The 11,206-nt window shown below is 49.7% G+C and overlaps 1 protein-coding gene across 1 annotated transcript; it reads right to left on the bottom strand.

The window, feature by feature from the left end:
- Positions 1–5,277: 5,277 nt before the first annotated feature.
- On the bottom strand, positions 5,278–6,799 carry LOC140820717 (uncharacterized). The gene is made up of 2 exons (XM_073181038.1): positions 6,093–6,799; positions 5,278–6,031 (listed from the first exon to the last, which is right to left on the bottom strand). The coding sequence occupies exons 1-2, from the start codon at positions 6,797–6,799 to the stop codon at positions 5,278–5,280; spliced, it is 1,461 nt and encodes a 486-aa protein (XP_073037139.1).
- Between the last annotated feature and the right edge of the window lie 4,407 nt (positions 6,800–11,206).

The raw sequence follows: 11,206 nt of genomic DNA, 5'->3' as shown, positions 1-11,206 counted from the left end.
TAACTGGCGTTTCCAAAACATTCATTTCAACACAGACTCGGGCAAAAGCACCCCGAGAAGTATCCGCAGTATGATCATCCATTTTTACCGGTTTCCCCACAATTTTAGCCAAAGCAAAGAGACTTTGCTTAGAAAACAAATGTAGGGGAAGACCGGGGAAGCGGATCCAAACAGGAGCAATGGGGGACTCCTCCTGAAGATTAAACTCTGGCGTCCACTTAGAGAAACGGATCGACAGAGGCCCCACCTGCATAATCCCCTTGGTCCAAAATAAAGCATAATCTTCTTCACAAGCCAGTGTGAGAACAAGAAAACCCCGAGGCATGAACTTTAAATCAAAAGATCTAACTAGTCCCAATTTAGAAAAAGCAGAGGAAATACCAGAATTTGGAACTAGAGATCGTTTACCAGAAATTTTTCCAACCAGAGCAAATTTGAAAGGTTCTGCCAGGGAAGAAATTACCTCTTCCGGGAATAGGATACCCGGTTTTCCATTCCGAAGAGTCGGCACAGGAATGTCATTCATAGAATTGTGCAACTCATCAAAACTTTTTTTGGCCGTCCGAGGGGATGGCGGAGTCAGAATATCACGAAATGAAACAGTAAGCGAAGTAGGAACACGCGTACCTGTTTTGACCGTTTCAGCACAAGGGTTGACTGCCGAGTCAACTCGTCCAACTCGGTGTGTTGACTCGACAGAGTTGACTTGCGAGTCACATGCCGGAGCACCACCATGGATCGGCGACGGTGAGGGGAGTCCAGAACCGGGACCAATTCGAGTAGACTCGGGCATTGGAGGGGTCGATTTAACCATAGAAGATGAAAAATCACGATTTTGCCCTAGAAATTGGGGGTTTCCGACCGGTGGTCGGAAACCAGAAATTGAAGATGGCAAAATCCTACCCATGACCGGACGAACATCTTGGCCAGAGGAATTGAAGAAATACGCCGGAACGGCGCCGGAAATCGGAGATGAATGGGACGGCAGAATCGCGACTGGTGCCGAGAGAGTAGATCTGAAATTGCCGTCGACGATGAACGACGTTGGGGCTGATACCGGTGCCATCTGAATCGTCTGACCATGGGCATTATAGATCGGGGCTTGTATTGTACCGAGATTACAAGAAGCGGCTGGAATCGAAGAAGATAGTTCCGGCGAACTCGTGAACAGTGATGTCGGGACTTTGATCGGTGATTGTTGTTGACATACGGTGTTGTTGAGGGTGAGGGTGGTACCAAAAGCACCGTCTGGACAAGGCGAGTCGAACGGTGGGTGGTCGGCGCCGATTGGAGCAGAGTACGGCGCCGGCGAAGAGTTGGACGGAAAAGCTGTATTTTCGATCGGAAAATAGGAGGGGTTGCCGAGCTCCGATGCACCTGATTTTTGAGTATGATGTTCGCCGTGAGGAGGCGGTTCCGGTGGTATACTTCGCCGGTCAGAATCCGACGGCGATGACATGGCGGGAGTTGGTGGTGAATAGTGACAAGGTAGTGTGTTTTTTCTCACGCTTTTAGTGTGTGTTTTTTCAAAGAAAAATTTTTGGGGGCAAATGGGTTTTTTTTGGTTTAGGGTTTCAGGGGTTCAGGGTTTAGGGTTTAGGGTTTCAGGGTTTCAGGGTTTCAGGGTTTAGGGTTTAGGGTTTAGGGTTTAGGGTTTTTTTAGGGTTTTAGGGTTTTAGGGTTTAGGGTTTAGGGTTTAGGGTTTTTTTAGGGGTTTAGGGTTTAGGGTTTTAGGGTTTAGGGTTTAGGGTTTAGGGATTAGGGTTTAGGGTTTTTTTTTTTTTTTTTCCCGGAAAACACCGCCGGATGCGGGGGGGTTAGGCAGACCCCTACCTGTATATATCCACAAAATAAAAAGTAACAACAGAAAGAAAACCTAAAAGAGGAGGGGGACTACACCAAGACCTCCTCGAAAAGGCTAAAGCAGTGGAAACATAAAGACAAAGTAGCCTAGGGACATAAATACGTAAACAAAATAACCCTAGACTACGGCAAAAAGTGCGCCAGAAACTAATCAAATACGAGCAGCGCTAAGTGGCAACACGCCGAAGAAGACTCAAATGATAACTGGGAGATGAGTGCAGAATCCATGAGAAATTCTCATCTCTAAGCCATCACCCTGAAGAATCCAATCTGTCAAAACGACTCTAATCTGAACCGAGTAACTGTATGAATCCCAGCAGTGCAAAATAAGATAAGGCCAGGAAATCACTGTACAATGACGATAGAAGAGCAAAATGAAGATCGCAATCCAGCCAGAACAAAAAGGATCCAGCATCTGAAGTATAAATCTGACGAAGGTATCATAACAATGAAGAGGATCGTCCGGAAAGAATCCCTGGAACCACCACGACATCCAGTAAACTCCTGTAAAAGAACTGAGACGGCGGGCAAGGAGAAACTGCAGTAAACGCCCGCCAGGGACCAGAAGTGGACCAAAGAGAGGCCCAAACAGAAATAGCGCTCCAGGGAATATGAGAGGGCCAAAGAAGAGCACCAAGAGGGTAAGTGCGAGAGCCCACCCAATCCCTGAGGAGACCAAACATGTAGTGTGCGAGTGTCTGGGCCCACTCACACCAGACTGGCAAAACGGGGGAAAAGAGAAACCCCCCTAAGTAACAGTACCTGCAAAGAAAAGATATACATATACATATAGAAATACGAAGAAATGGATCCAAGTGAAGGGAAGGGCTGCAACAGCTAAGAACATCTATATCTCAGGTAGGGAAGTCCGGAGGTATCCGAACGTGCAAGATGGAAATGTGCCTAGGGAGGGAGGGACCTAACTCTAAGGTAAAGTGCCTAAGGGTATGGGCCCTCGCCGCCAACGCATCCGCCACCGAATTACCCTCCCGGAATATATGCGAAATATGAACAGACCGCCCCCTCAAAAGGACCAGAATCCTGGATATAATGTGATCAAGACCCCAGCAACATCGACGGGAACGAATGAGCTGAATAGAAGTCAGAGAATCAAGCTCGATCCAAAGAGGGAAAAAAGAATGATCAGAACAAAGGAGAAGACCCCTCCAAACCGCCCAAAGCTCAGCCCGAAGAGAAGACCCAGCTCCGATGAACTCGCTGAATGAGAGCACAACCCTCCCGGAATCATCCCGAACAACACCACCAGCAGAGGAGTCCCCAGAAATACCACGCGAGCTCCCATCCACATTAAGCTTGAAGCAACCGGACGGCGGTCGCAGCCAGCGAACAATCGCCGTCCTATGGAATCTGTGGAGAGCAACCGAAATACCCAGCAATCTCGCCACCTGAAACACACCCAGCCAATGTCTGGGCTTGACAGTACACGCAGAGTGGGCAAGACGCAAGTAATACAAAATCTGATACTTCACCGTCTCCCCAGAAACAGGGAGGTGACGGTGCTTCGCATCGTTCCGCGCAGTCCAGAGGAACCACAGAACGATGCAGGGGAGAAACTCCCGCACATGGCCCCCCCGGGACCAGACCAAATCTCTCTTCCACGCACTGAGGAACAAACTGAAATCCTCAGTGTCGGGAATACGAACCCGAAACACGGCGCCAAAGAAGTGCCAGACAGACCGAGCAACCGGGCTGCTAATGAATATGTGTGTGAATGTCTCAGTCATATCACAACACTGACATCTCGAGGCTAATGCAAAACCCCGGCGCTGGAGCACCTCATCAACAGGGAGCCACTGATGCCAGAATCTCCAAAGGAAGAACGACATGGTAGGCCTCAACCAACTCCCCCAGCATGGGCGGAATATATCGGAAGACGGAGCACGCTGACGGATCAGCTCCCAAGCAGATCTCACAGAGAAAGCACCATCGGAGCTATGGATCCATCGTGCCAGATCAGGGTCTCCCGAAAGAACAGGAATCAAAACAATCTCCTCGGCAAACGAAGGAGCAACAACCGCACAAAGGCGATCAAAATCCCAGGACCCCTCAGACAGAAAATGAGAGACCCGAACATCACGGCCCCCGCGGACCACACACCGGGAGGACAAAGGAACGTCCCCAAACCAAGTGTCATCCCAAAAGGAAACATCTCCGAGACCAACTCGCCAGCGAATGCCAGGCTCCGCGCGAGGGCGGATCCTGAGGAGACGACGCCAAATGGGGGAAATAGAAGCACGGGCGGGGACACAGGCAGGAGCATCCAGCCGGCAATACTTCCGTAGAAGGAATCTCGCCCAAAGAGAGGATCCCTGCCGAAATCTGAACCATAATTTAATAGAGAAACATTCCACGAGATCTTTCAATCTGCGGAATCCAAGGCCCCCCTCAAGTACGGGGAGGCAAGCCCGGGACCACCGGGCCCAGTGCCACTTCTTTTCCAAGGGTCTCGACCCCCAGAGGAAGGCATTGAAGGCCCGCTCAAGCTTCTCCATGACCGCCAGAGGTGGCTGAACCACCTGAAACAGATAAATCGGCATGGAAAGGAGCACGCTACGTATCAAGGTCATGCGGCTACCCGGGGAGAGGGTCCGAGTCTCCCAACCCTCTAACTTCCTACGAACAGACTGTAGGAGGGGCTCAAAAAGGGAGCATGTGCGATTACCCCGATAAAGGGGAACTCCGAGGTACTTGAGGGGCAGATGGCCCTCGGCAAACCCGGTGATGCGCAGAATCCGGGAGCGGAGGCGCTCAGAGCACCTCGGAGGCAAAATCAAAGAACTCTTGGCAGCATTCACACGCTGCCCCGAACAGTTCTCGTAGTGATGCAGAAAATCGACAAGGCGCTGCATACCACGAGACCCACCACTGGCAAAAATAATGACATCATCAGCATAAGCCAGGTGGGAAATCAGAATATCACAATCAGAACGATACCTAAGCGCAGGATGCTGCAGGTAGAGTCGGTCAAGGCCACGAGAGAGATACTCCGCCCCCAAAACGAAGAGAAGGGGAGACAATGGATCGCCCTGCCGGAGGCCTCTGGTGGAACCAAAAAACCCCGAGAGAGAGCCATTGATGTTCACAGAGAAATGACAATGGGAAATACAGGCCGAGACCAAAGCCACAACACGCTCTGAAAAACCAAAATGTCTCATAACGTCAAATAGGAAATGCCACTGGACCCTATCATAGGCCTTGGCCATATCCAACTTCAAGACGACATTACCACCACGAGAGGGGAGAGTAATGCTGTGAGTGAGCTCCTGGGCAAGGAGGATATTATCAGAGATCATCCGACCCGGAACGAAGCCACTCTGATTCGGGGAAACAAGTCTCTCCACCACATCCCTCAACCGAGAGTACAACAGCTTCGAGATGATTTTGTTCGTGACATTACACAGGACTGATCGGACGGAAGTCCGACCAAGCGCGTGCACCCTCGACTTTGGGAATAAGAGTGATCGTGGTGGCGGTAAAGCCCTGAGGCATAGGAGAACCCTGGAAAAAATCAAGAACAGCACCAAAAACATCCTGATGGACAACCTCCCAGCAATGCTGAAAGAACGCCGAAGAAAAGCCATCAGGGCCAGCAACACTATCAGGGTGGATAGAGAAGACGGTCGCGCGGACCTCCTCCAAAGAGGGAATCGCAGCAATACCATCATTCTCCACAGCAGAGATAACCGAGAGAAAACCCGAAAAATCAGGGCAATCGAGCGCAGAGGGCTCCCCGGTAAGAAGATCCTGGAAAAACAAGGCTCCCGACTGCTGAATCAAATCCTGAGACGTCAGGCAAACCCCATTCTCCCATATGCGGAAAATTTTATTCGCCACGCGCTTTTTCCTCACCATATTATGGAAGAGTCTGGTGTTCCGCTCACCATCCTCAAGCCAATGGCAAGCCGCTTTCTGTTTCCAAAAATCCGCCTCCATGGCGGTGATACGAGCCAGATCCTCATTGCGATCGGACAGGGAAGTCCAATTCGCGTCAGAAGGGTCGGCCTCACAAACATCCTCAGCTGAACGAACAGCCCTCTCAGCCTCAGTGAGTCTATCAAAGATGTTACCAAAAACATCCCGATTCCACCACCGGAGGTGATGCTTGAGACGCTTCATCTTGGCAAAAAGCCGAGGCATGCCGCTCAGACTGCAATGGCAGATTCCAATTAAGCCTCACAGTCTGCAAAAAACCATGGTGCCTAACCCACATTCGCTGGAAGCGAAACGAGCTCGGCCCACGGGCAAAAACAGGAGCGGTAACCAAAAGCGGACAGTGATCCGAGACAGTACGAGCGAGATGCTCAACCCGAATCGAGCTGAAATGATCTCCCCAATCAACAGAAACCAAGACCCTGTCCAACCGCTTCCAAATGGTCTTATTCGTCCAAGTGAACGAAGACCCCTCAAAACCAGCATCGATAAGACCAGAATCAATAATAAAATTGTTGAACTCCTCCATGGGTAGCAACCTACCACCACGGGAGCCCAAGCACTCAGACGCATCCCTGACGACATTAAAGTCGCCCCCAACCAGCCAGGGACCCAAAACAGGCTTAACCAAAAGCAAAGAAGCCCAAAGATCCCTACGCTGGACATAATCACATCTAGCATAGACAAAAGAACAAAATATCTCTGTCGGTAAGAAAGAGGCAGAGACTCTGATGTGAAGGAACTGAGCATGATCAAAAACACACTCCGCCCTTACATCAGCAGCAAAAAATACCCAGATATGACCGGAGAGATTAGAAATGACTCCAGAAAACCCCAAACGGCGAGTCATGAATCTCGGATCCAGATCAATCATGGGCTCCAAAACAGCTAAAACCTTAATCTGTTTCTCCTTCACAAAGGCATGAAGCCTCTGCTGGGACTCCGAACCGCGAAGTCCCCGGATATTCCAGATTAAGCAATTCATGGGGAACGGGTGGAAGAAGGACCCGATCGCTTTTTATGCGATCGCCGACCATCATCCTGAGGTCTTTTTCTGGGGTTGGACATGTCAGTGTCCAGAATACTACACTCGGACCCACAGCTAACTCCAGACACAGAATGTCGATCAAAATCCTGATCAGGATCATCAGCCGACATGTGACTGGGAATCATCTCAAGAATAGGGGGTCCCTGTCGAGCAATCAACTCGTCCAGCATAGAAGTGGCATCAGCAGGGGATGCAGGAAAAGATGGGACCGAGTGGCTGCTATGATTTTCAATACAAATCTCCGGGGGGACAAACACAGTCACCACATCCGGGCGTGGAGATCCAAGGTCATCCACGCAGTCCACAAAAGGAACACTCTCATCGTCCTCAGCCACCGTGACCGCAGGGCGGTCAGAAGAAGGGGCCTCCTGATGAGAACTCAAACCGACAGAGGGATCAGGAACACCTAATCCAAGCTCCTCAGAGCCAACCTCTGTCTCCTGCAAATGTGAAAGAACTCCAAAGAGTTCGAAGCAAGGGGATCATCCCTCGGGAGAGCCTGACGAACAGGCCTCCGTCTCTGTCTACGCCGGGGACCATGGCCATTGACATGAAGCTGGGGCTGTGGTCCCGGGACAATGACAGGGGCTGCACCCTCAGGTGGTGCCTGAGCAGGAGGCGCCTCCGGCTGAGGAGGCCCTCGATCAGCAGGCTTGGATCGAGCAGGTTTAGGATTTTTACCATGAGAATAGCAAATGTCGGTCGAATGACCCAACATCTTGCAATCCAAGCAATACCCAGGTATTTTCTCATACACAACATCAATCTCCTGGGTATGATCACCCCAACCCACCCAAATTTGCTTAACGGGTGGTTCCAACACATTCATCTCCACACAGACTCGAGCAAAAGCGCTCCGAGAGGAGTCAGCAGTAAAGTCATCCATTTTCACCGGATTGCCCAAAATCTTAGCAAGGGCAAAAAGACTTTTCTTGTTAAACAGGTGAATGGGCAAACCCGGGAGACGCACCCAAACAGGGGCGATGGGAGATTCTTCCTGTAGATTGAATTCCGGGGTCCATTTGGAGAAACGGATCCCGAGAGGTCCCACCATCATCTGCCCACGCGTCCAAAAAAACGCATAATCCTCCTCACAATGAAGTGAGAGGATCAGAAAACCCCGAGGCAAAAACCTCAAATCAAAAGATCGCTTCAATCCCAAACGAGCAAATGCCTTAGAAATTTCCGAGTTTGGGACTAAGGATCTATTACCAGAAATCTTCCCAACTAAAGAAAACTTAAAAGGCTCGGTCAGGGAAGACATTACCTCATCCGGGAAAAAAATACCCGGTTTCCCATCCTTAAGAGTCGGTGGGGGCATTTCTTCCATAGCATTCACGACATCTCCAAAGCCATTCTTCCCCGAGCGAGGGGAAGTAGGAGTCAGAGCATCCCTAAATGACACTGGAAACGTCTTAGTCGCCCGAGAATCAGATTTAGAAGACAAACCCGAGTTGTTGACTGTTGAGTTGACTCGGTCAACTCGCTGAGTTGACCCGGCCGAGTTGACCGCCGAGTTGACCACCGGAGATGCACCAAAGATCGGCGACGGCGAGGCGATCACGGAACCGGTCTTCAATCCACTAGAACCGGGCAGCAGAGGGGCCGATTGTATCAAAGGATGAGAATAAATCCGATTTTGCCCTAGAAATTGGGGGTTTCCGACCGGTGGCCGGAAACCGGAAATTGACGGAGGCAGGGCTCTTACCCATGTCCAGACGATCAATTGGTGAAGTTTGATTGAAAGAATTCGCCGGGACGACGCCGGAATCAGAAGAAGAGTGGGACGTGTGCTGCGCGTCCAAGGCGGGAATCGTAGATCTGAAATTAACGCCGGAGGAGAACACCGTTCGGGCTAATTCAGGTGTCATTGGAATCGTCTGTGAGTGGGCTTTCCAGATCGGGGTCCCGTTTGAACAAAGGTGACCGGAATCGGACTCCGTAGACTGAAACGTGAAAGGCGACGCAGTGAACAGTGGCGTCGCGACTTTGGAGCTAAAATCGGAGGGGCAAATGGTTTCCGATCGACCTGAATTTTTAGCACAAAGGTCGCCTTGAAGAGGCGAATCTAGTGGTATATTTGTTTCGTCGATCGGAACGGTGGATGAAGTCGGCGAGAAAATGGCCGGAATTTTCGAGATTTCAGTCGGCGATTTGGGGAGGCAATCGGGCATGGAATGGTCTGATTTTTGGATATGTTGGTCGCCGTGATGAGGCGGTTCAGATGGTGTGGTTGGCCGGCCGGGATCCGGCGGCGGCGGCATGGCAGTGGCTAGGGCGTGAATAGTGTCGAATTTTAGTGTGTTTTTTCGCACATTTTACTGTGTGTTTTTTGAGAGAAAATTTTTTGGGGTCAAATGGGTTGGTTCAGGGTTCAGGGTTCAGGGTTCAGGGTTCAGGGTTTTTTTTTTTAGGGTTTTAGGGTTTAGGGTTTAGGGTTCAGGGTTTTTTTTTTTAGGGTTTAGGGTTTAGGGTTTAGGGTTTAGGGTTTAGGGTTTAGGGTTTAGGGTTTAGGGTTTTAGGGTTTAGGGTTTAGGGTTTAGGGTTTAGGGTTTAGGGTTTAAGGGTTTGGGTTTAGGGTTTAGGGTTAGGGTTTAGGGTTTAGGGTTTAGGGTTTAGGGTTTCGGGTTTAGGGTTTCGGGTTTAGGGGTTAGGGGTTAGGGGGTTAGGGTTTAGGGTTTAGGGTTTAGGGTTTAGGTTTAGGGTTTAGGGTTTAGGGTTTAGGGTTTAGGGTTTAGGTTAGGTTTTTTTTTTTTTTTTTTTTTTTTTTTTTTTTTTTTTTTTTTTCGGAAAACACCGCCGGATGCGGGGGGGTTAGGCAGACCCCTACCTGTATATATCCACAAAAGAAGCAGTAACAAATACAGAATAAAACCTAAAAGAGAAGGTGGATAAAACCAAAAACCTCCTCAAAAAGGCTAAAGCAGTAAAACGTAAAGACAAAGCAGTCTAGGGAAGTAAATACAAAAGCAAAACTAACCCTAGAAAACTACTAAATAGCGCCAAAAACTAAACAAAGACAAGCAGCGCTAATGATCCCATATGCTGAGGAAGACAAAATGATGACTGCAAGATGAAAACAGAAGCATATCAGATACTCTCATCCCATAGCCATCACCCTGGTAAATCCTATCCATCAAAATGAAACTAATCTGATAGGATAGCTGACTGGAGTAGCCATCACCCTGATAAATCCAATCTGTCAAAATCATGAGTCTGCCAACTGTACACGAACCCATGACCAAAATACTGTCCAGCTGGAATGTCACTGTGCAAATGCAGTCAAAACACAAAAAGGAGACCGCGATCCAGCCCAAGTGAAAAACCCTAATGTGAGTAGAACCCTGAAGCAACAAGCTGCGAGGAGATTGCATCCAGGGGTACAAACACACAACGCAAAAGTGATCGACCATAGCACCCGGCAACAGTGCAAAACCAGTATAAGGAGATATGCATGTAAAATCCTGATGATAACGCCCTCCAGGGAATATGAGAGGACCAAAGAAAAGCACCAAGAGGATGAGTGCAAGAGCCCACCCAATTCCGAGGAGAACAAACTTGTAATGTGCGAGTGTCTGAACCCACTCACACCAGACTGGCAAAACAGGGGAAAAGAGAAACCCCCTAAACAGAAGTACCTGCAAATAAAAAATATACATATACATATAGAAAGATAGAAGAAATAGATCCAAGCGAAGGGAGGGGCTGCAAATAGCTAAGAACATCTATATCTCAGGTAGGGAAGCCCGGAGGAATCCGAGCGGGTCAGGATGGAAATATGGCTGGGTAGAGAAGGACCTAACTCTAAGGTATAAGCCCTAAGGGTATGAGCCCTCGCCGCCAACGCATCCGCCACCGAATTTCCCTCCCGGAAAATATGAGAAAAATGAACAGCCCGCCCCCTCAAAAGAACCAAAATCCGAGTGACTGTATGATGAAGGTCCCAATGACACCGACGAGATCGCAGGATCTGAAGAGAAATCTGAGAATCAGTCTCAACCCAAAGGGGAAAAAGACCGAGATCGGAACAAATAAGAAGGCCCCTCCAAACCGCCCAAAGCTCCGCCCGAACATTGGTCCCGACTCCGATAAACTCGCTGAAGGAGAGCACCACCCTGCCAGAAGAATCACGGACAACACCACCGACAGACGACTCCCCAGGATTGCCCCTCGAACTCCCATCAACATTCAGCTTAAAGCACCCAGGAGGTGGACAGAGCCACCTGACAATCGCTAACCTATGGGTCCGCTGAAAGCCAACAAAGATACCTAGCGATCTCGCCGCCTCAAAGGCCCCAAGCCAGTGCTTGGGCTTAACAATGAAAGCAGCATGGGCAAGACGCA

Source organism: Primulina eburnea, unplaced genomic scaffold, assembly GCF_022965805.1.
Source record: "Primulina eburnea isolate SZY01 unplaced genomic scaffold, ASM2296580v1 ctg1404_ERROPOS492791, whole genome shotgun sequence".
NCBI classification, from domain to species: domain Eukaryota; kingdom Viridiplantae; phylum Streptophyta; class Magnoliopsida; order Lamiales; family Gesneriaceae; genus Primulina; species Primulina eburnea.
Note: the sequence above shows the minus strand (reverse complement) of the source record. Positions and strands in the feature narration are given on the sequence as shown.

What these genes read in the sequence shown, in the direction of transcription:
- LOC140820717 (XM_073181038.1), bottom strand. Translation starts at nt 6,799, where the DNA reads ATGAATTGCTTAATCTGGAATATCCGGGGACTTCGCGGTTCGGAGTCC. An exon ending in TCGTTTCGCTTCCAGCGAAT is followed by an intron (nt 6,032 to 6,092) that starts GTGGGTTAGGCA and finishes CTGCCATTGCAG; the next exon opens with TCTGAGCGGCATGCCTCGGC.